A 25,754-nucleotide genomic window follows, 5' to 3' on the forward strand; every position below is an offset into this window, starting at 1 on the left:
AATTCTGCATAAACTCTTCTCACTGAAACTTGTATCTCATAAGCCTCATTAATTCTGCATTAAGCATATATGGCTGCATGGAGAAAATTGGACTTTAATGTGTTTGTCTGCATCAGACTAAATTACACACATTATCTTCTAGACGAGGTCCAAACATATATTTCGCTTGAAATGCCAGTAGTTATCTTAAAACATACCAAGAAGTTAAAAAGCTTTCACAATACAAGATCCAGCTACTTATTCCACATATACAAAAACATAGCTAGAGAAATACAATTCAATTGTCAATGCTGAATTATGAGGAAAGTCTAAAAAAAAAAAAATAGAAAAACTCTGATACCTGGACATGAATTCAGAATGTAACACTGCATAATGCCGCAATATGAGCACTCATTTAAAATGAGAAATCCCCAACAAGAGAAGCATAAGGGGATCTAGTAGGTGTGACAAAAATAGATGAATACTGCACCAAAAACATGCATACAATCGCCATGGTCATCCAGTATGCTAGTGATGGTCTAAACAGTGATCTAACACAAGAGTGAGACAGTGTTTCCAAATAAAATTGAGTGAGTAACTACATATTGATTAAACTTTCTGATGCAGCAAAGTGAGGGCACAGAGCCATCTCTGGGTTCTGGAGCTGTTTCAGAATTCGCTTGTGAAATTTCTCTCTGACACGATTGAACTCCATTATGTCCAGTGGATCCTCTTCAATCCAGAATTTGTGGAATTCATGCATTAAGTAGCCTACAAAATAATAAAAAAGAAGAAATAAAAGACATAAATACAGTATGTAAAGATCACATACAAAATCAGAAAGAAACCTGCAATAAACAATTATGATTTACACAGAGAATCCTGGTCACTGAGGTCTGATACCTCACAACACTATGTAGGGACAAGACTAAACACGTTTTGGACAACCCCAAAATTGGATGAACATTATACATTGGCAAAAATTCTCACAATATATACAGGAAGTCACTGGTTCTCTTGCATATGGATACATGAACTAAAACATGAAACTAATGAGTATAAAAGCAGGGGAAGATGCTGCTGACGCTGTTCCACCAGCCTTTTGTTTCTATTCAAGTTCTGCTTCACAGATATTTCTTCATAGGCACATTGCTTACTTTCCACTAAAAAAAGAGTGTACTCATAAGTAACGTAACAGTTACCATCATGTCTTTCTGTATTAACACTTCCTCCTCACGCACAATTTTACCTTGTGTGTGCATGACCTTGCTGGAAATATTGTTTAACACTTATGCCTACGATCCTGAAGGGATGAACGATAAAGTGACATGCAAAACCGCTAGCTTCAGTAAGAGATCCCTGTCATAGGAAGAAACTTGATTCCAAAGTGGGTTTAATATCCAGACTCTGATTAGGCCTTTACCCTCTCAGTTCTATGCTGTCCTTGGACTCGAAGAGTTTCACTGACAGGAAAAACTTTACATCCAGCACTAGGACTTCAATGAACCAGACCCAATCTCTTGATCCCAACTTCCACAGCAGACAAACCACTGAAGAAGTATAATCTTTTATCCCAACACAGCAAAACGTGCAAGTAAGTTTTCTGTATTCCAGAAAGTGAGAGCATTTGTTGTAAAAAGGGCTTAATTGCTTTTATCCATTTATTTCTGTTGTATGACAATTACAACACATATAATTCTAACTTAAATTTCAAGGTATATTTGCATAGTCATATTTTTTTCCTCATCATCAATTTGAGAAACTTCATTCAAAAGGTACTTTAAGTACATCTGCAAATCTCTTCCATATATTCCAGTAGCCACAGGCTATTTCATTCCAAGAGGTGTTACTTTCAAGGAAAGCTCAGTAAAACCCCTTTAAAAAAAAACCCAACCAACCAACCAAAACCCCCCAAAAACACTATCTAAAATGTAAAACATGGTTAGATCTTCACCCCCCAAAACCTAAGAGATTTCCAAGAGGTACCTTCTGTACTTCAGCAGTGACTGTGTTGAGCATGCCATTGAGCAATGCAGTTTTATGCATTGCTTGTACAGTCAGAGAAGGCAACAGAGCTCAACAGCGGTGATTTGTCAGACACAAACAGATAATCTCTGGATGAATCATCCTTGCTCCAGGAAAGTTTGTCTGTTGATGCTTTCTCCAAAATAAAGTCTATCTGATAGCCTTAAGTTTTTCCTAGGATAACCTCAAGTTTTTCCTAGGATGGCAGGCAGAGCACGTAGGAACATCCACCGCCTTTACTGGCCCATTACTACACCAGAGACCCGTGAAAGTTTTATCCCATTTCATAACTCAAACATGCATGGGCTGTAGATGGAAGAGCTGTCAAAATCAGCTCTCCCTCCAGCATTGTCATGATAGACTGGCCATGCTGCTCAGCAGACACACTGGTCCTGGGGAACAGTCCCTCCTACAGCCCAGACTTTGGCAGTGGCAACAAGACACTGTAAAGGTACTAAAACATGTCTCTTCCTCCCCCAGACTCAGTGGTGGGGGATTTTAGATGTGGCAAGAAACCAGAATCAAGAATAGGATACAGAATCATAGAATCATCTATGTTGGAAAAGACCTTTAAGATCATCAAGTCCAACCGTTAACCTAACGCTGCCAAGTCCACCACTAAACCATGTCCCTAAGCACCACATCTACACATCTTTTAAATACCTCCAGGGATGGGGACTCAACCACTTCCCTGGGCAGCCTGTTCCAATGCTTGACTACCCTTTCCGTGAAGAAATTTTATCCTGATACCCAATCTAATGCTCCCTTGGCACAACTTGAGGCTGTTTGCTCCTGTCCTATCACTTGTTACTTGGGAAAAGAGACCAACACCCACCTCACTACAACCTCCTTTCAGGTAGTTGTAGAGAGCGATAAGGTCTCCCCCCAGCCTCCTCTTCTCCAGGCTAAACAACCCCAGTTCCCTCAGCCGCTCCTCATAAGGCCTGTGCTCCAGACCCTTCACCAGCTTTGTTGCCCTTCTCTGGACATGCTCCAGCACCTCAATGTCTTTCTTGTAGTGAGGGGCCCAAAACTGGACACAGTATTCCAGGTGCAGCCTCACCAGTGCCGAGTACAGGGGAACAATCACCTCCCTGCTCCTGCTGGCCACACTATTCCTGATACAGGCCAGGATGCTGTTGGCCTTCTTGGCCACCTGGGCACACTGCTGGCTCATGTTCAGCCGGCTGTCTACCAACACCCCCAGGTCCTTTTCAGCCAGGCAGCTTTCCAGCCACTCTTCCCCAAGCCTGTAGCGTTGCATGGGGTTGTTGTGACCCAAGTGCAGGACCCGGCACTTGGCCTTGTTGAACCTCTGTCCTGGTTTCGGCTGGGATGGAGTTAATTTTCTTCCTAGCAGCAGGCATAGTGCTGTGTTTTGGATTTAGTAGGAGAAGAATGTTGATAACACGCTGATGTTTTAGTTGTTGCTGAGTACAGCTTATGCTAGTCAAGGAGTTTTCAGCTTCCCACGCTCTGCCAGGTGCACAAGAAACTGGGAGGGGGCACAGCCAGAATACTTGATCCAAACTGACCAAAGGGCTATTCCATACCATATGACGTCATGCTCAGTATATAAACTGGGGGGGGTTGGCCGGGGAGCAGCGATCGCTGCTCGGGAACTGTCTGGGTATCGGTCAGCAGGTGGTGAGCAATTGCATTGTGCATCACTTGCTTTGTATATTGTTATTAATAATAATTATTTTACCTTATTTCAATTATTAAACTGTTCTTATCTCAACCCAGGAGTGTTTTTTCACTCCTACTCCTCCAATTCTCTCCCCCATCCAATTCTCATCCCATCGGGGTAGGGGGAGTGAGCAAGCAGCTGTATAGTGCTTAGCTGCTGGCTAGGGCTAAACCATGACAACCTCATAAAATTGGTCTCAGCCCATTGATCCAGCCTGTCCAGATCCCTCTGCAGGGACTTCCTACCCTCCAGCAGATCAACACTCCCACCCAGTTTCGTGTCATCTGCAAACTTACTGAGAGCACACTCAATCCCCTCATCCAGATCATTGATAAAGATATTAAACAGAACTGGCCCCAACACTGAGCCCTGGGGAACACCACTTGTCACCGGTTGCCAGCTGGATTTAACTCCATTCACCACAACTCTTTGGGCCTGGACATCCAGCCAGTTTTTTACCCAGCAAAGAATACGCCCATCCAAGCCATGAGCAGCCAGTTTCTCCAGGAGAATGCTGTGGGAAACAATGCCAAATGCTTTACTAAAGTCTAGGTAGACAACATCCACAGCCTTTTACTCATCCACTAAGCGGGTCACCTCATCATAGAATGAGATCAGGTTAGTCAAGCAGGACCTGCCTTTCATAAACCCGTGCTGACTGGGCCTGATCAGCTGGCTATCCTGTATGTGTCGTGTGATGGCACTCAAGATGATCTGCTCCATAACCTTCCCTGGCACCAAGGTCAGGCTGACAGGCCTGTAGTTCCCCAGATCCTCCTTCCGGGCCTTCTTGCAGCTGGCCATCACATTTGCTAACCTCCAGTCAACTGGGACCTCCCTGGTTAGCCAGGACTGCTGATAAATGATGGAGAGTGGCTTGGTGAGCACTCCTGCCAGCTCCCTCAGTACCCTTGGGGGGATCCCATCCAGCCCCATAGACTTGTGTGTGTCTGAATGGTGTAGCAGGTCACTAACCATTTCCCCTTGGATTAGGGGGGCTTCATTCTGCTCCCTGTCCCTGTCTTCCAGCTCAGGGGGCTGGGTACCCAGAGAACAGCTGGCCTTACTATTAAAGACTAAGGCAAAGAAGACATTGAGTACCTCAGCCTTTTCCTTATCCTTTGTCACTATGTTTCCCCCCCCCATCCAATAAAGGATGGAGATTCTTCTCAGCCCTCCTTTCATTGCTAATGCGTTTATAGAAACATTTTTTTATTGTCTTTTACGGCAGTAGCTGGACCAAGTTCTAGTTGGGCTTTGGCCATTCTAATTTTCTCCCTGCATAACCTCAGGACATCCTTGTAGTCCTCCCAAGTTGCCTGCCCCTTCTCCCAAAGGTCATAAGCTCTCTCTCTCCCACCCCCCCCCCCCTTTTTTTTTTTTTTTTTAATTCTTGAGTTCCAGGCAAAGCTCTTTGTTCAGCCAGGCCAGTCTTCTTCCCCACCGTCTCATCATTCAGCACACAGGGAAGACCTGCTCCTGTGCCTTTAAGATTTCCATCTTGAAGAATGTCCAGCCTTTCTGTACTCCTCTGCCCTTCAGGACTGCCTCCCAAGGGACCCTGTCAACCAGGCTCCTAAACAGGCCTTCCTTAGTTGGCTCACTCACCAGCTGTGTCAGGAAGTTATCTTCCACACACTCCAGGAACCTCCTAGACTGTTTCCTCTCTGCTGTATTGTTTTTCCAGCTGACGTCTGGTAAGTTGAAGTCTCTCACAAGAACAAGGGCAAGCGATTGTGAGATATGGGAGACAAACCAATCATACTAGACACATCCGTTCACAAGGCCATGGGCATGTCAGGAATGTGGTGAAAAGACAGAAGAACCCTTCCAATGAAAAGATGACCTGAAGATGCATAAGTGGATATTTAGACAGGTACTTGTCTTTTTTTATTTATCAAGCCAACCACCACCAAAGACAAAAGCCTAGCAGCTAAACTGCCCAGAGTTCCTACCAGCCAGCCTATCTAGGGCAGCAACCCAGAAACCATCACAAAAGGGAGAGCCCTACTACAGTATGGTATATGCCCACATAAGATTTTGGGTGAATGAGTCTTATTAAATAGCAACCTTGTTCTGAAAAGCCTACACTATGTAATGAAAGAGATGCACGGGACACTAGTATTTGCCATTTATCCAGTTAAGCAATAAAAAAATATTATAGCTGCAAAACAAAAAAATCTGTTACCTAAATAGCCAAACTTAAAAAAAAAAAAGAACAAAACCTTTGCAATTGTCATAAGTGTGGAAAACAGTGCATCTTGACTTCTTGTTATCAGCTTCTTGCCTGTACACTGAAAAATATTAGAAGCATTCCTCCCACTGTGCAAGGATGCACAGTGCATCTGTGCTATAGAAGGTATGCTTGATTACAGGGGAAAGGGCTGGGAAAGCATTATTTTGAGGGGGGACAACTCTACTGAAGGGTGGAGATTAACACTTGAATGTAAATGCAAATATCTTAAGACAGTTGGATTTATGGGGAAGCAATCTCCAGAAGCTCTTGAAAGTACCTCTAGTTTCTTATTATTATTATCTAAAGCCAGTCTAAGAAGACAGGAAGGTGACTTGTTCAGGTTCTTGGTGGGTTTTTTTGTTTGTTTTATCCCTTGGTTTGGTAGTGGCATCCATCACAACTAAGAACTGAATCCAAGCATCCCAAAGACAGGAGAGCAAGACTAGCATGGTAGCCTCTGTGCTGTGTCAGCAGGTTTGGGTTTTTTTTTTTTTTGGTGGGTGTTTTTTTGTGGTGTTTTTTTTTTTTTTTTAAAGCATGGGTAGTACAAAAACGTTAGCAGGAGTACAAATTATCTATTTCCCACTCCCCCTGCCACTTACAGAACGTCTGCTGAAAGTGAGTTAGTGTTGGTGCTTCTGGAGCAACATTGTAGAAATGGGTCTTCAGAGCTCCACTCACAAGCAGGTTGTATGCAAGGTCTGTTATGTTAATGCCCACGATAGCAAAAGAATAGCTGTAAGAAAAAGAACACTTTCAGCACACTGTAAGAAACACTGATGACACTGACACTGCAGATTTTGTGTGCTACTGAGGTGTATTAATTCTCTCCTTCGTGAGCTTCCAAGATGGGGGGGTGGAAAACAAGAAAAACCTTTATCCTGCCTGCTTTGTACATGCTAATATCAGTGTTTCCCTTGTGAAACATATGGTCACAGTGAAAACAGGAGTTTCATCACTGTGCCAGCATTTTCAGTGGAGCAGCGCAGATTCATTCCTATGGAGTGAGAACAAGCCCAGGCATCCCTGTGCTCCTGCATTCATCTCTGACACAGGGCAAGCACTCCACATGGTGGCCATGTCTGCAGGGTGACCCCTTGTTTGCTATTTTAACCCATCTGCCCCACTGGAATTCATTACCCACCGTTAGGAACATCAGGTTTCAACAATCAGTCCTATAAGGACATTCATATGGCTAAAAAGCCTGTGAAAAAGATCCAGCTGAGTCACCTCCAATTTCTTCCTAACAGAGAACTAGATACATAGGCCAGAAAACAGCCAAAATCTAAATCAGAGCATGCTGGAAACAGAAATAAGAAGATCAGATTCATGAAGCAACCCCCTGTCCTGCTAAGAGATATCAACAAGGAAAGTGTATTTAGGCACAACAGAACTCAGAAACTGGAAGTTATTTCTTAATTTGCGAGCCTGTTGCATAAAGAACTTGACATTTCTGGCAGTGATTATTTCCCAAGAAAACATATAATGTCCCACATTGACATTTAGTGATAAAAGCAAACTTGTTTAGTTATTCATTGATTTTTTCCTTCCCGCACCACCCCCCACCCCAAACACAGCTGTCATCTATAGACTGTCCTTCCTGGGTATTTTTTCAATTATCTCTATCAAGCAAAATTAAATACTTTCTTTTTCTTTAACCTTTGATATATTTCAGGAGGAAAAATAATAAATAAAAGTCCAGAAGTTAACTGCAACGTGAGGCCTAATGGCAAGTTTCAGAGAAAAATGAAATATGGGCATTGAAATGTTGTATTACAGATTTTCAGATCACTCAGAAGGAACATCCAGTTCCATATTCCTAAATAGTGCAGCTATACCAAACCCACTGTTTAAGAAGAAAAAACCTCACTACTACTTCTTCCCTATTATACTTTCCTGAAAGCAGATCAGAACCTGGCTCTGACAGTAAGAAATGAGACTTGATCACATTATGTGTTAAGAAGAATTAAACAGATACTCATCACTGCACTATTCATAGCACACAGAGAAAGCTTATCCTTGCTACAACATTTTTGGGTTATTTTTCCTAATTCTTACTTCAAACTGGTTTTCCTGTAATCTTTGATCAAAGTCAAGGTGTGGTTAAGACACTACAGGTTAGTACGTACACTGAAATTTCCTTTAAAAAGTAACCAGGAAACACATTTTTCCCCTCAAATATGCAGCATCATTGTTAACTGTTGTATTTGTGGCAACTTTAAAAAGATTCTTAAACTTACCCAATTGCCTTATCAAACTTTTTCTTCTCCCATTCAGCTTTGCTGAATTGGCTTGAAGGGAAAAAAAAAAAAAAAAATTAAAACCCAGATATTGCCATGCATTACTGACAAATATTTTCTTCCAATTTCTTTGATATTATAATATTGACTGAATATGGTATTTTACCTCCATTGATATGGCTAATCACATTTAACTCTGCTTCTGACTGAACGGATTGGTATAAAAAGACTTGAAATGGGTAACTGGCTTTATAGCATTACTGATAAACTTCTCTCATCATTACAAAGTATGCGCCTGCATCAAAGCTCTCAGTAATCACCAGTTATTTTCTATATTGACCACAAAGATGATCCACTTCAATTAAGTCTGAGCTACACAAAACGTTGAAAATATTACATTTTGTTTAACTAATCAAAGATAGTTTTAGCCTTTTGGGTTTTCAAAAAGATATACATGACACTCATCACTGGAAGCATGATTCACCTGAGGCAGCAAACATGAAAAATACTTCTCTGATAGAAAGTTTTTACGTCCAGCCAAATTAGAAGCTACTGAACAGTCAAAAATAAGGATCAGTATTTCCTATTATTTGGCACAACAATGCAGAGCTTTTCAAGGACACAGAAGGTCCTTCCCTTAAAATTAGTTAGGGAACAGATTGATTTTTAGACTAAGTTTCTGCTGTCAACAACATTTTCATTTAAGAGAGCTATGTGATGCAGCCAATCAGCCGACATCCCACTAACCAGGTTTTAATCTACTCAAATGGAGCAAGTTTAGCAGAAATCATTGCCTGCAGGCACAGAACTGACCCTAACCTGTGGGCTACAACTTAGACATGCCTGTGGGACTTTTGCCTTGGTAAGGCAGATCAGAGTTTGCAAGCTTTAGATCCCAAATTATAGACAGCTATGTGTGAAAGCATTGTTCTTGGACTATACTTGAACTACAATAAATATATATTACACTAAAAACAATCGTCTGAGCTTCATGTAAATATAGTTATTTAAAAATCGTTGCCATTAACTATTAAAGATGCTTCATACCCATCCTGATCTGGGTGTTACCAGGTGGCATGTGTGAGGACAAAACTTCACCTCCTAAATGGCTTAGCATACAGGAATACATCAGTCTTCACTCATTCTCTAAAAATCTTAACCATCTTTGTAGGCTGTGGCATAACATCAGTTAAAAAACCCAAGCAAACATTGAATAATAAAGGTGGCACATGTAGGATGTGGACAAGCAATATAGTTCAACAGAAATAGAAGTTACATTGATCATGATCACGTCAGAAACCAGCACGGCTGCTAAGCAACCACACCAGGAAGAACACCAGGGGCACCACCACCAGCATCTATCTTCTACGGAATGCTCTTTCAAGGGATAGAAATTGCACATGCTTACACAGCACTCCAAGGTGGTTGTTGGCAATCAAACATGTAAATGAAGAACACTAATGTGTTCCAAGTCCTTTCTATCACAGAATTTTTATTGGGAACTCAAGCACAAAATACTGAGGAGATGAAAAGCTTCACAGGATTCAGATGTGGACCTGCTTTATGGATATCTAACATTACTGGCAGAAGAAAAATATATTTTAAGGCAATTGATTACTATGTAACTGGCTAAGAGGCAACTCCCTCTGCACCCCCCAATTATGGAATAAATCTTCTATTCACAAATCATTCACAACACAGAATTTTTGCCACTTGAAGGTACCTGATCTCTCAACAGTCAGGACAACGGGCTAGCCATATTAGACCCATCATTAGTCAAGGCAGACAGAGTACGTGACTATAAATAAAGGGGCTCTTCAGCTGTGCTAGCAAGTCCTTGGCCTGGACTACTTTTGATTATCAAGTCAATCACAGTTGTTGTGACCATAGCAGCACTGCTCAGACTTTTTTCCTACAGGTAAAAGTCACACAAAATTTGTTCATTAAGCCTAGTACTAAATAGGTCTAAAATACAGTGCTGTAGCTACATCAAGCAAGGTTGATTTCATTCTTTATATATAAGCATGCTCAGATGTACTCAGTCTTGCACCATCAGCTACGTTTGAGTTAACTTTAGAGAAAGGAATATGGATCTCTTGGTGTTGCAACAAAGACTTTCAGTTTATAACACACCAAACTGCAGTATGGTTTGATCTGTATTTACATGTAGTGTCTAATAAAACTAAGAGAAAAGAAAAAAAAAATACCTTATTTCCTTCTTAGTGACTTCCCTTCATTATGAAAAGACAAAAGAATTAAAAGAAAGGTAAATAAAAAATACAAAATCACTTGAATTTAGAAGTATAAGTGAAAACATTTAACACTAAGTTTAACTATTTCTAAGATTCAGTATACAAGTTTGCCTCTTGGACTTGATCAGTTTTCAGGATCAGTACTTGAAAATAGATAGCATGTGGCAATACCCAAGCATATGCCCAACAAAAAGGAAAAAAAAAAAAAACCCCAACCAAAACAGCTCTTTCCCCCAAACACCAGCCAGCACAGTGCACTCTGAAGTTATTTTTCTGGTCTTGAGAATTACCTGTATTTAGGCTGAAGAGAATCAGAGAGAACTTGCTGAGCTATCTCAGTGTCCCATTCGGCAAAATACCTGCAGATATAGAAGTTTAGGGTGAGTTGTTAAAGAAACACAACAACAACAAAAAAAGCATCTTAAGTCATACTGATCTGTCCATACACACCCTTTTAAAGGTCAGTACGTATGTTATGCAGTATGAGTAGCATTTAATATGTTAAATTCATTAAGCCACCAACTCAGACCCCCAAAATGAAAGATAAAAGCAGCCTCAAATTACAAGTGCAATCCTATAAGCACTTAGTGAATGTGCATGACCAGAGTCCCCTTTCTACCCACCCTACAGAGAATCAGTTGCTCATTACTAGAGCATGTTGGCTGCTGAGCTCAAGAGAAAGCAGTTCAGCCTTCTTGATCTGGCAGATTCATTAAGCAAGAGTCATCACAGGAGACTAAGGAATGAAATACACAGTAGGGATTCATCTCCAATGGAAGTTCAAAGCCAGAGTCAAGAGTCCAAATCCAAAACTGATCTTTGCTAGAGAATGGCATACAGACAGTGGATGATTTACGTCCTTCAATCTGCAAAAGCAGAAAATATTTCTTTTTCCACTCATAGGGAGAGGTTAGTTTATCAAATGTTTCTAAGTTATGTAACTACCTGCAGTAGATACAAGGGCTAGAGGAAGTAACAGGCATTGATTGATTCCCGAGTTACCAACTACAGATATGGCACCAACACCTGGTGTGCAGGAGGCGGAAGTGAAAAAAGTGATGTAAACTCACTGCTTAATTTTGAGTATCGACAGAAATTGAAGTAGTCGTCCAACTACAGAAGTCTGCCATCAGTGGCTGCATTTCAAGTGTTTTACCTAAGAATTCAGTATGAAATTCCCAAACAAGGAAGCTGAGCAGTAACATAACCCTCCCACCTACCCACTTCCAGGGCATTTTGTTTAAGGAGATCTAGATATTGGTGAAAATATACTTTACAGTTTCTTTCTTGTGGGAAGAGAGTGCTAACTTACTGTGTCACAGAAAAACTAAAAAAAGGGCTTAGCAAGCAGTATTACTAAGTTGAATTAGGAATACTGAAAGAAAGGAGACCCCTTTGAGAATGAGAAGAGAAACCCTCCAAAAATTGGGCTAGCAAATAAAGTCTTTCAATTTTTTTATATGAAGTCCCTAACCCTTTTATAAGTAATTCCCCCAGACGTACTAGAAATCTGCAACTAATGCTGCTTTTCATGACTTCAGACACACATAAACCCATCTACAGAGGAAGATACTTACACCAAGTTATATAAGCCCAGGAGACCCATCCCTCTAAAGTCTGTTTTAGGATCGTCACCTTGGAAACCAATTTCACACCACTGCTTCGAAATCCGAGCTTTCAGTGGCGAATCAGGCTTCAAGCATTTCCACAGCTAGGAAGATTACAGGTAAAACATAATTAACCTTCCACACATTACTATGGCTTTTTCTTCTTTTTAAACCAAATTAAGTTCTGATGTAATGTCACTGCATTGCTATCCCAGCAACCCAAACATAAAATCAAGTTAAATTTCCTGGGGGTGAGGAGGGTTGGGGAGAAATCCCAAACCACTTTTAAGTATTACAGATGTTTCAGCTCTACAAGGCCCTTCCGACCTTATTGACAGCTGCTGTAACATCTCGCACGAGGACTTATTTTGTTCACGCTTTGTGAACTAGCATCTGCCTCCATAAGCACAGGACAGGAATGGGCTGGAGTTTGGTTGTAAATCACTGACAGAGCAGCAGGCAATCAGCTCTCAGGTCCCTGAGGCTCTGCAGCAATCTTTTCTCTGGCATCTTTTGCAAGTGTCTGGAAGGGTTATAAATCAAGAGTGCTGACTTGGCTACCATAGTGCTGAAAAGTATATTGGAGAACACAAAAAAAAAAAAAAATCCATACAAGAATAGGATGTGCCACCTTCATAGTTAACTAAGGGGTGAATCATTCATTGATCTCACATAAAAAAAAAGGACAAAGTGATTTAAGAAGCTAGATCCTCAGCTGGAATAAATCCCCTTAACTGTACCAGTCCAGTGACTTTAGTGCCTAAATATCATGTTGCTGGGCACCTAAAAGCAGCCTAAATTGACATGTCTGACAAATACATACATTTCCACACACTTCACGTGCCATATCACAAACTCACCCTTTCCAAAGTGTATTAAGAAATCAGGTATTCTCCATAAACCATAAGTTGGTGAGTAGGGCCTCAAGAAACACACTTAGACAAAGCCTACCCAAAGGAAAGAGCTGTATGCACATTTCCCAGATAAGCAACCCAGAAATCATATTAATTTTAGCAATTCTAATTGCATTTAAAATTAAGTGCCTTAGAAAGGTTAAAACTTTAACGATTTCACTTTGAATGACTGCATAAAGCATCATTGTTTAAATCATATTTGTTATCTTTCTTGTTCATCCATTGACAGTAAATACAGTATTATTCATTAGTTCAATCACATTAAATTAATCTTTCTCTCATTCATAAAGTACCCTCCTGGTAAACATGAATAAATGATAGACATTAGGAACTCAAATTACCCACTGCAGAGATCACTTAGCAGAATATCTAGAAGGAATGAAAGCCAACTGGCCTATTCTTCCCCAGCATGGGTTGGAAACCGAATTAAACCCTTGGATATATTTCTGTTTGACATGAGAATTTGCAAAAGCAAAACACCTACTGTAAACAAGTGCTAATACACAGGTTACACTGGAAGCAGATGATGAAACTGATACTTTCTTTGACACTACGAATTTTACAGCATAAGCTGCACTGTTTAATCTCCCCTCAGACAAATGCTCAGTTTCCATTCTGCTTTTATTCTTCTGCAGTTATGTTTTTAAAGCACTTATGTGACTACACATCATTGCTGATATGATTCTCAGGAGCATCTAAGAACCAGGACCTGGCCTTCACAGGCTGGGTGGCTGGGAAGACCACAGCCAGCTCCTCGGTGCTTCTCACCTGTGATCCCGTCCTCAGACCCAACTTCTTGCTCTCTGGGCAGCGTAGATACCCAATGTATTTAGGAATGCTTTCCTGGGGCCAAAGACCCCTGTTAAACCTGCATCCAGGTATCTTGTATTTTCAGGGACCAACACTGTAGGCTGGCACCTGGATCTCCCACCTCCAAGACATAGGCTTCCTCACTGGCTAAATCAGTAGGTCCTTTTAGTTAAAGCCCACTCTACCCCCATGAAATTTGCGCTTTTGGCTGCACAGGGACAGGAATTGAATAGGAGTAGTCCATCTGTCCCATCCTACCTGGTGACTAGAGCACTCCTTCAGGGGCAGCTCTGGATTTTGACTCCTCCTCAGCCGGACTCCCACCTCCCAGCAAGGAACCAACCTTAAAAACAACCCTCCAGACACCTACAGGAATCCTATGATTATTTGAGGCATTTTTTTATTTTTTTTTATTTATTTGCATCCTTAAGTGCTTATGCAAGATGCCTACTGGGATTTCTGGAAGTGCCCGGAAGCCCAAGTAACTAAGGTAACATTTCCAGAAGCTCCCACTGTAACCTGTGTAAGGCACTACACTGCAACTGCAGCATGGAAGACAGCTTCATTACCATGTGCTGTAGAAATCCCAACAAACCAAGTTGGATGGGGACAGAAGCAAAGGAAGTGTTTAAGTTTTCAATATTTTTGTTTAAAATAATTATGCCCCCCCCAAACAGGTGGTATGTTTTTATAAAACATCTGAAAATTCTGTAAGAAGGCATTTTGCTTGTAGATAAGCTCATTATCCTCATGAGGTTCAACAAGGCCAAGTGCAAGGTCCTGCACCTGGGACGGGGCAACCCTTGGTATCAGTACAGGCTGGGGGATGAAGTGATTGAGAGCAGCCCTGTGGAGAAGGACTTGGGGGTACTGGTGGATGAAAAGCTGGACATGAGCCAACAAGGTGCGCTTGCAGCCCAGAAAGCCAACCGTATCCTGGGCTGTGTCAAAAGAAGCATGGCCAGCAGGTCGAGGGAGGTGATTCTGCCCCTCTGCTCTGCTCTGGTGAGACCTCACCTGCAGTGCTGCGTCCAGCTCTGGAGCCCTCAGCACAAGAAGCACATGGACCTGTTGGAGCGGGTCCAGAAGAGGGCCACAAAAATAATCTGAGGGCTGGAGCACTTCTCCTACAAGGACAGGCTGAGAGAGTTGGGGCTGTTCAGCCTGGAGAAGAGAAGGCTGTGGGGAGACCTTATTGCGACCTTCCAGTACTTAAAGGGGGCCTATAGGAAAGATGGGGGCAATCTTTTTAGCAAGGCTTGTTGTGACAGAACAAGGGGTAATGCATTTAAACTAAAGAATAATAGATTTAGACTGGATATAAGGAAGAAATTTTTTACACCGAGGGTGGTGAAGCACTGGAACAGGTTGCCCAGAGAGGTAGTGGAGGCCCCATCCCTGGCAACATTCAAGGTCAGGTTGGATGGGGCTCTGAGCAACCTGATCTGGTTAAAGCTGTCCCTGCTCACTGCAGGGGGGTTGGGCTAGATGACCTCTAAAGGTCCCTTCCAACCCAAAGCATTCTATGATTATCACTATTCTATCTTTCTTGCCGTTTCTCTGAAACATCTTGCACTAGCTATGGTCAGAAATAGGATCTGAAGAAATACTGGGACTTGCTATGAGACTATTTGCCACCCCCTTTATATTAGAAAGGAACTGAGGAGATAATAAGAGCTCTCTAGTTCTCCCTCTGCTTATGGCTTCAAGATCTTCCTGAAAAAATACTTTTATTATCTGCTCCAGTGCAAGGCTTTCCTGAAAGCATGAAATATGTAAAACCCAGCTGGTATCATTTTCATCACTGTATGTGTATTATCTTAAAGAATGGTTTCATTTTGTTTTCATTTGAAAATATATTTGGTAAATATAAACATGTAAGTCATCATCTCCCACCCTTCTGTCCCACAATGAAAGCTAGAGGTTTGCCTTTGGGATACATAGACAGTGTCTTCAAAAATACAAGAAATTGAAGAAAAAACAATGCTTATTCTGGTTAAGAGAGAAAGATACCCTTCTCATGTTGAACAAAGGTGTACTGCAGTAGGACATATGGCTATTTTTCCAGAGCTCATAGAGCAGAGCTGTTATCTGCAGTAAGAGCTAGGTATCCAGTGCCTAGACATAGTCCATCCAAGTGACATGCGTTCGTCAACCAGGGAATGAGCTGCTTGCTTGGCAGGTGTTACACCCAGCCTTGTATAGCCTTATCTTACAACAGGTACACGATGGAGGAAGGTGACCATACCTTTCTATGTTTTAAAGAGATTTGTAAACCAGGCCATTTGGAGCTGACATGAATGAAGGATGCCCTCTAAGTACCTCTTAAGCACCTACCTTCAGAAGCATTTCCTCATGTTGCAGATTCTCAGCATCATACGGCTCTCTGCGCAGCTTTTCAACCTCTGCAATTAGATTTCTGTACCCCACAATCTGAAGCAGGCATGCCTGAAGAGATACTCCCAACCTGGGGGTGGCGGGGAGCAACATAATCTAACTCAATCACATGTAGCCATGAAACAGCACTACCGTGTACATACTTATTTAATTCACATGAGTAATGTTACGTCAATGAATTGATAGTCTAACACTAATTACAATGGGAGAATTTTCAAGAGATCAATATTACATTAAACAAGGCCTTGTGAAATGCATAGTCTTATTTAGTGCCTTCCTTAGATAATAAAATTTGGGATTTTTTTAGATCTTTGAACAGTGAATTTTCACACACTGAAATCTCATTGTAACTATACACAGCAGCACTGAACGCCTGCTACAAGCGCATCACTGAATGTTTCCCCTCATTCAAATGGCAGCTTCTCATACAATGCCCCAAGACCAGAGATGTGAACTTAGAATGGGGTGAGGAGGGGAACTCAGCAAAAAGCTAAAAATACTCATCTTGCTTCCATGCCACAAATGCTTGCATAAAGAAGCCAAAATCCTGAAGTAATATAGTTCAAAGATCTGCCTCTAGGCAGCATTTTTTTTTTTTGTCTCATGTTAAGAATCACCATAATGGCTTTCTTTTCATTATAGTGCAGATTTTATATTTCCTTTTTACATTTCCTGACGCATTGGTTAAAAAAAAAAAAAAAAAAAAAAATCAAAAAACAACCCCAAAAAACCAAACCAAAACAAACCCTCAAAACCCCTACCAAACATATGGCTTCCAAGGGTTTAAGTCACAAAGACTTATTTAGTTTTAGGTTAAGATTTTTTAATTAGTTTTAGGTTAAGATTTTTTAATATTAAATACAAGTAATGCAGTACACAACTGCCACGCTCATAAGAATATTTAATTATATATGGGAATAAACCCTTTAATTTTTAATAATGACTCAAATTATCTGAATGCCTAGCATGAATTTGGAGGGCACAGTTAGATCCGTATCCTCATTCCTCTGTGGAACACAGACTGCACTCATATTAAGCTGCACAGGTTCCTCATCTGTCTTGTTTGATATGCTGAAACATTTTGTTTATTCCATAACACTGTTAAATTTTCTGAGCAGAAGGATTTTCACTGCTTATCTTTTAAGATTAATCTACAGAATCAGAGATGTCATAGTTAGGCCATTTCTCTTGCTGCAATTTCATGCTATTTGTGGCTATAACCCTTTTGGAATAACCTACGAAGTGTCTTCCCTCCTTTGCTGTTTGGTTGGGTTTTTTTTTTGGGGGGGGGGGGGGGGGGGGGGGGGGGGGGGGGGGGGCGGGCGTGGGGGGAGGGGGTTGCTTGTTTGTTTTGTTTGTTTGGGGCTTTGGGGGGGATTTTTTTTTTTTGGGGGTGGGTTGTAGTGGGGGTTTTTTTGTTTGTTGTTTTAAAAACATGCTTCACTTGTTATACCCTACAGTTTCAAGGAAAGGCTGCATTTCAAAGAAAGCTGAAAAGCCTGACAAGACTGCATGTGAATTGCTGTAGTGCATTACTAAACCACAGCCATAATGTTTTTACCTACTCAATAACCACAGAATAGTTTAGAGCAGAACACCACAGGCAAAGCAGAGCAATTTTATATTTAAAAAAAAAAAAATTAAGTTCCAGGTTGCACAACATACAAAGCAAACCATGTTTGCACTTCAGATAAAGCCAGCCAAATGCTCTGTGCAATGTTATATTCACGGGGGGGTGGGGGGGGTGGGAGAATTAGTTTCTCTTTCATTAAGCTTTTGCTCTCCTCCTTGCCCCAGCAGCACCAAGCAGAGGACCTGGGTGAGCTGCTGATGCCCCACACCTCCTCCCTACCACCCCTGTGCCGGCAGTGCACAGGAGCAACCTGCAACACTCAGCACCAGGCGCTCCATGAGATGGAGGTGAGTCCAAAACGGGGAGTGTTTCATGGACTGCTACTGTAGTTAGTGCAGACTGCATGTGTTACCACCTGGTTATTCAACCTACTCGCTCCCACCACTAAGCACACACACTCTTATCTCTGAGGCACTGATAAAGGGCCTCCCTCTCTTCAGGTCATGGCAGCCTATAGCATTCAGCTCAGTACAAACACCCCTGGGATGCTAGTTCAGCTCTGCAAAGATGCTACAGTAACAAAAATGACCACATACAGATTTGCAGAAACATATATAGTACGACACATGGCCCCTTGTCCTTACCCCAGGAGATTTCAAGTCTCTACTATGCAAGAGAAGGTCAGAGCTTCTGAACAAGACAGTTTGGATGCAGGTTTTTTATGTTCAAGAGAAGGCAAGCCAATTGATTTTCCTTAATCCTGTCTAAAGAAATAGCTGACCTGCTTCTGCTGAAGTTTCTCTAGAAAAAATTTAGTGTAAAATAAATGGCTCACATGTAAAACTTCAGTGCAGACGCTTAAAGTTTAGCCGAACTACATTTAATTTAATATAAGGAGCAATTTAGTGGCAGGGTGTGTTTCTACAGATGTGGCATCATCTTGCACATCCCAGGCCCTTATTTCTCACTGTTTTAGAGATATTTCACTAAATTGGGGAGGTATGGTGTGAAAGACTCAGTCCTGTAAGATGTTGAGTGCATGAGTTCTAGTCCAAAAACAATTAATCATTTGTTCTGTGCTAAGCATATGAACACCACCTGGATTAAACAAAAAATAGTTTAGTTTCTTAAATTTTCTTTTTCTTTTTTTAGTATTAGGACCAGATCACTCAAAATGCAACTTAAGGTTCAGGGGCCTGATTCAAGCAAGCAGAAGTCATTTGCACCTCTGCACTCTCTCCTGGAAGACAGCATTTCTTCAGAGGCTAAAGGCAATGCCATGAGGAGAATCAGATGGTGATCTCTGGTGTCATACAAAATACTATTTTAATGAATTCCTTGCTTTTTTCTTGGAATTATTCCACCCAGTTACCCAAGGGTCCAACACTGAGAAGCAAGTACTTGAATCAGCCTGATTGCTAACGCTGCAGTTACTGATGTCCACAGGCCAGGCTCTGAGCTGTGCACATTTACATCCTGCAGTTTTTCCTCATGTCACCTTCACTAATTTTGCCATTGCTGATTTTCAGCTATCAGTATCCTGTGCAATACAAGATACCAGGGCTGTGACACCCTCCTCATATGGGCAGCCTCTCAGCGTGGCCTTGCATCCACTTGAAGCAGCTGCTCTTTCATCACCCTCCCTTTGAAGGTCATGTGGGCAAGGTCCTGTGAAGTGACACCCCTGGAAAAGCTCTGGGCCCACTCCCAGAAAACTTCAAGGGGCTTCTCATGTATGAGAATGATGTGTTTTCTTTGTTTTGTTTCTCTTATTTTCTTCCATTCTTTAATGGTTGGGTCACCATTTTTTCAATCCAGGTGGACAGTGGTCATGTCCACAACAGCTGTCTCTCAAGTTAGAGAGACACCCAGCATGCTCTATTTCCTTTATAATCAGTGAAGCCTCATTTTAAGACTACCCAGTTACTGTCCTTTTCACTGGAGGTTAGGGCTAGGGGGTCACTCCTGTAATGAGACAAAAAAAAAAATTTATACTTTTCGAACTGAGCTTTTGGGTTTTGTTGTTGCAGCAAGACCTTGGGACCACCTTACCTGTTGATGCTGCTGACTACTTAAAGAAAAGCAGCTATCAACTTATGGATGCCCATTTTGGATTATGTACATCAATTTCAAATTTGGGAAGAGGAGTGAACCTCAGACTGATCATCTGAATAATATACATCCTTCACCATTTCTCCCACAGATTCCTGACCTAGATCATCTTGTGGCTTAAGGTAGGGGCTGAGAGGTAAGGCAACCACAAAAGTGTTATCACTTACTCTTGAAATACACGCTTGTAAATTTAATGGTTTGTTGTCAACCTCTTCTTACCACTAACATCTTGTAGCATTAAAAGAATATCAGATATGTTGTATCATTAAAGCTTGGGTTTGGATAATTAAAAGGCAGTTTTAAAATGTAAACCAGTATACCATTTATATCAGTTACAACAGGATGACTTTTTCCCTACTCAAAAGACTGCATACAGCCTTGCTAAGAAGCCACTGTCACTGCTAGGACCACCTGCCTTGGTGGCATTTTATCCCTGGGGAAGCGGCCCCCATAAATCAATGCATCAACAATATACTAAGACAGCATGATTCAGGAAGCAGCGAGATAAAGAGACTCAGGACTTGACTATTACAGTCACCATAAAAGATCATTCATTTTTCCATCAGCTTTTTGACAGCAAAGCTTAAGTTGGAGTTTTATGCTGAGAGACAAAATTCATCTTCAAATTGTGTGCCACAATAGCTATGGAGAATCAGTTCTCCATGGACTTAGGCACTGAAGAAATCAATAATTCCCATTTGTTTTGTAAGGAAACCATGGACTTACTGTGGGTTTATATCTGGATTAATCCTTTTCAGCTCCATGATGTCATCTATAGTTTTTTCAATAGCATCAGGGTGAACACTTACTGAAGTTTGCAGTCGCTAAAAAGAGATTTTAAATACATATTAATTCTTATGGGAGCTATTATTCAATAGAAGTTAAGAATGTTAAATTTGATATCCAAAAGCTTCTAGATTAAGAGCCCAGAAGACCCAACTCAACATATATATACACACACTTTCCAGTCCATTCAACCCTACTGACTGGTTTCAGAGCGCTAGCCCTATAAGAACCTGAGTCGCTTTGCCATGCCCTTGTAGTCAGTCTATCACATTTCTGTGGTGGCTGCCAGTGAAGACAATCTGCACAGAGGTCTTTGATCAAGAATCAGCTTCAGACCATCCGCCTAATTACACTGGAATTACTAGCCTTCATTTGGCACCCCCTCTCCCAACATCTTGCAGTAACACAGTAAAACATTTTTCCTTTCTCTTGCTTCATTGCACTTTGTAGAGATGCCCCTGGAAGTCCAGTATTCAAAAATCAACATGCCTTCCAAAAAATTAAGAGGTTGAACTTTCTGGTGCTTGGTCTCAAAACTACACAATTGCTTAAATGCAGGCTTTAAAATAAGATTCTCCCTTTCTTTTTGTGCTAGAAGTACATTTGGAAGCACCATGCCGAATTATGAGCTATGTGACATAGTTTTTGCTAATACTGAGGTAAGCTTCTCAACACCACTGATTCTCATCCCAAAGAGAAATGAATGGCTGAATGATGCTATTTAACATATACACAAATGCTTTGTGAGAAGAATTTAGGTTAGCACAACCAGTGCTACAGTGAAAGGATGAAGTGACAGAGGCTCTTCTCCATTAACATATTTAAAAGGAAAGCAGAGAACAAAGTTGTCTTGCCTATCTAGGGACTGCTGCCTTCAGCCTCTTTTATCCCTGCTTTCCAGACAAAAAAACCTGAGGTGTAAAGTGTGTAGGTGACTGACTGCAGATTACAGAAATTCTAAGACAGGATGAGGAATCAAGCCAAGAAACCCCAAATTACAACGCATCACCCTTGTTGTCTCCACCATGGCCTGTTGCCCCCTTGATTCCATCAGTGCCACAGCATGCCTGTCCCCAGGGCACAGGACACTCTCCCTGACTTTGCAAGATCACCTGCTATTGTGGACACAAGGCCCTTTTCAGTAGAAGATGGTTTTAATATAAAATCATATCAAACCTTAAAGTGATTTTTTGGGGTGAGCAAACAGCAGACTGAAGAAACAACTGCACAGGACACAACAGAAAAGGTGAATGACGGGATCTTTCACTCACCTTACTTTTTGAACCTTTCAGTGATGCCTCTGTAAGAGAACAGTATTTGAAAGCATCATGTCAGACAAGCTAAGTTTATATTGGATTCACTTTATTTATTTACTTACAAAAATGAAGTCATACTATTTTTAGCACATGCAGAAAGGTACAAAGGCATGCAGAAGTAAGTATTGTGCAGTTACCTATTTTCATAGTTCTGGCAGCTCCAGGTTTGGTACTGTAACAGATCCTTTGCAACTCACATCGACCTGTTAGTTTCCGGACCACGAATTTCAGGCAGCGCCACAAACATTTGCAGTAGAAGTACAGGCATACCTGGACAAACATCCTGGCAAAAGAAGAAGCCCGAAAGTAAGAGTCTTGAGCAGAATTTGTTTCAACAAGGTCACCACCCAAACAGAAGGTACTTCCTCACCCCAAAATCCCATTGCCTAAGGGCACCTTTAAAGCAAAAGCAGCATTCTCACTGCAAACAATTACCCTGGTAAGTGTTAAATCATGCTTTTTAGTCTTAGCCAACAAAAATCCACACACAAAGCACTAGAATGGGAAGTACAGAGTAAGTCAACTGCAAGAGTTCTCAAAAGAGTATTTCTAGAAAACTCTTTGTTCCCTTAAAATAAGCAGTTCCTACGAAAGCTTTGGGGAAACAGGACTACATGAGAAGGGAGCATAGCTCACCCTGTTATCATGGCTGCTGAGGATCCAGTGAGCCACTACACCCTGGCTTGGATTTGCCTCTGCACCCAGGTGCTCCAAGCAGAACGGCTGGTTATCCTGACAAACATGAATCACTACTCATGTCAGGTCCCTAAGAGTGAAGAGCGACAATTAAGGAAACCAAAGCTTCCCCCCTTCAGGAGAGAAGGTGATTAAGAACCTGTGTCCTGAGGACTGCCAGTTCAGCCCAAGATCAGCTGTTAACAGCGCTGATGCTGCGCAGTTTCTCAAAGTACAGAAATGGCAGTAAGCCAAGAAAGCCCTTATTTAGATACTGCATCCAGTTTTGAGCCCCAGCAATGCAAGACAGGCTTTGACAAACTGGATGGATTTCAGCGGAAGCCCCTGAGATGGCAGGGCTGGAGCACAGATGCTGCAGGAAGGGCTGGGAGAGCTGGGCTTGTTCAACCTGGAGCAGACATGGATTCAGCGGGACCTAACAGCAGCTCCAGTGCCTGTGGGAAGATCATGGAGGAGACAGAGCCAGGCTCTTCACAGTGGTGCAGGGCAGGAAGACAAGGGACAACAGTCATAAGCTGAAACATAAAAGGTTCAGCCTAGATATAAGGAGGAGCTTTTTCCCCAATAAGGACAGCCAGGTAGTGGCACAGGTTGCCCACAGAGGCTGTGTAGTCTCCTTCCCCAGAGTTTAAGCCCTGACTGGAAGAAGCCCTGAGCAGCCTCATCTGACCTCAGAGATGACCTGCTGTGAGCAGGAGGTTGGACCAGAGACCTGCTGAGGTCCTTCCCAGCCCGAACTATCCTGTGATCCTCCAAGAGCCTGAAAAAGGCTGTGTACATGAGAAATGCTCTATTTTAAAGTTTGTTAGCATTGCAGCTGCTACCAAAGCCCACATATCACTACCACAATTACATAACACACCCCAAAACCAGATTTAATGGGCTACAACTTATTCGGACACAATTTAGCTTTCTTGTTTCTACAGCTATGAAGGCACAGATCCTGCCACGTTACCCAACTGTCAACCCCCACAGGGTGTACTAGGACTTGAGGAGGAGCAGGATCCACCAAGGGTCTTTGGATTCAGAAGCACATCTCGGAAAAGACAAATTGCAAAGACCTGACAACAGGAACATTGCTGTCTGCACATGGTGCTGGGCAACTGGCTCTAGGTGGCCACCTCCTGTCTGGCAGGAATGGTGGACTAGATGACCTCCAGAGCTCCCTTTCAACCTTAACCTCTCTGTGATTATATTCTACGATTATATTATGGGAAAACATCAGTACAACTTTGATAGGCTAGCTTGTCATTAAATGGTCAAAAATAATTCCTTCCATTGTGTTCTAAGCCTGTACATACGTGTATTCATCATTAGCCCATTATCTCCTCCACACGCTGTTGATGCTTTCAAAGGACAGTTATTTGTTAGAAAACTCTGTATTATCCTTTTCAATGGAGTATGCTGGTTATTCTGAAATACTGACTTCCAGACACTCAAATCAGTTACAGCTTTAATAAAGCTTGAAGAGCTCCATCACTTCCTAAAACATCCTGAAGGGCATGGTGTAGAAGGTCATTCAGGGAAGGGAAAATAAGTTAACTCATGTTAATGTCCACACAGGAGTTTAATCTACTTTATGTTCACTTTAGCTTAATCCCCTTTCAAAGGGGGATTAAGCTAAGGGAACTGAAGCCATTTTATGTCTAAATAGAGAGCATCCACACAAATATTTAATATGCTTTAAAAGTATCCACTTTATCTTCACACTTTTAGTTAATTCCCTTAACACTCCTAAATGCCTGCATGCCAGCAACTCCCTTGTCTTTATGCAACAGGAAGCCTCTATTTTTGATACAAAGTGAAACCTAAAGAATGAGGCATCTCTCCTAGACAAGCAAAAAATTTCGGTTGCTGACACCAAAACATTTGGGTGTTGTCCCCCCTGCCCAAAATGTGCCAGAACACACTACTGTGAGGAGTTCATACGTGCTTCACAGCAGGTGATCACCTTCAGTATTAAGAACAAGACCAGTTATCAGGAGGCAAGCAGCCATTCCTTAAGTTTCCAACAATCAGAAGTGTAAGTCAGTTTAAGAGTCAATCTCACGTAAAGTCAACTAATGCCTTCAACTGCAACCTTTAATAGTGGCTTGAAAAAACCCACAGGCTAACACTGAGCATTTTGGTTTTCCAGTAGGCATTTGATGTCAACCTTCACAGATTTGACAAGTCCACCATCCCTGAAGAATCCAAACACAGCCTATAGCCATCCCAGCTCTGTACTCAGGCTGAAGGTCCAGAGAAATTAATACAAGACATTAATACCAAACTGGAAGGTGGAGTGTAGTAAAACAAAGTTCTGGGCTCTTACCATGTAATTGTAGCAGAAGTTAAACTTGCTTTCTTTTGGCCTGCTTTGTTTCTAAAGATTAGGTCTCTATTAAAGCAACTCACTACCCAGAGAGCTCATTTATATGGAAAGAGGGGAGGAAAGACTCACTTCATGTTAACAGCCCGTGTGAGAAGATTTCCTTCTAATGAGCAAGGTAGCTCCCACAGAAACCACACTTCCCTTAAGAAAGTTCATGCCTACACTGAATTCCCTCCAGGGCTGAAATATCACAACTCATTTCATTACTCAAAACCTTGTTTCTTACCGTATTGTATGATGTGGATAAGTTTCCAGGGTGGGGGGGAAGTTGTTTGGTGCATTTGAATTATATGTTGCTACATTTAGGCTCAATGACAGATTTGCAAATCAAAGGAAAAACTCTAAAAGTGATCGAGCAGTGGTCTTCCATGGTTGCAACCACCTTCCCTGCTGAAGTTTTTCTTTGCCTATGGTTTGCACAAACATTAACTAATAAAAATGCATCTACTAAAAAAGACACTACAGCACGCAAACACTGTATCTGTGAATCACTAAAATATACTTAGCAGCTATTACTAATAAAGCAGACAAACACTGGTTTTGACTAGGTAGCTTATAGAAGAAAGTTAGCCTTTGTGGATACCTTCAATTTTCTACTACTCAGCCATCTCAAGCTTGCAACTGTTGAAATCTTCTGTTTGTAACATGAACAGCATAAAAAGTAACACAAGTTTGGTTTCAAGAGGTTGTTCTTTATAAAAAGGAATTCTTGCTTGCAGAAGTCCTGTAATAAAAGCATGCTAGTGA

The 25,754-nt window shown here is 41.6% G+C and overlaps 1 protein-coding gene across 1 annotated transcript in view; it reads right to left on the bottom strand.

Annotated features, from left to right (window-relative positions):
* Positions 1-577: 577 nt before the first annotated feature.
* The window catches only part of ELMOD1 (ELMO domain containing 1), a 33,354-nt gene continuing 8,177 nt past the window's right edge, over positions 578-25,754 (bottom strand). The window contains exons 2-11 of the mRNA XM_075720923.1: positions 22,075-22,238; positions 21,893-21,921; positions 20,562-20,659; positions 16,091-16,220; positions 12,000-12,133; positions 10,713-10,781; positions 10,378-10,401; positions 8,171-8,221; positions 6,533-6,666; positions 578-750 (exon numbers count right to left, since the gene is read on the bottom strand). Coding sequence (XP_075577038.1) covers positions 578-750; positions 6,533-6,666; positions 8,171-8,221; positions 10,378-10,401; positions 10,713-10,781; positions 12,000-12,133; positions 16,091-16,220; positions 20,562-20,659; positions 21,893-21,921; positions 22,075-22,219 — 987 coding nt within the window. The 5' untranslated portion in view covers positions 22,220-22,238. The remainder of the gene's footprint in view (positions 751-6,532; positions 6,667-8,170; positions 8,222-10,377; positions 10,402-10,712; positions 10,782-11,999; positions 12,134-16,090; positions 16,221-20,561; positions 20,660-21,892; positions 21,922-22,074; positions 22,239-25,754) is intronic.

This window comes from Pelecanus crispus, chromosome 1 (assembly GCF_030463565.1).
Source record: "Pelecanus crispus isolate bPelCri1 chromosome 1, bPelCri1.pri, whole genome shotgun sequence".
Classification (NCBI taxonomy): domain Eukaryota; kingdom Metazoa; phylum Chordata; class Aves; order Pelecaniformes; family Pelecanidae; genus Pelecanus; species Pelecanus crispus.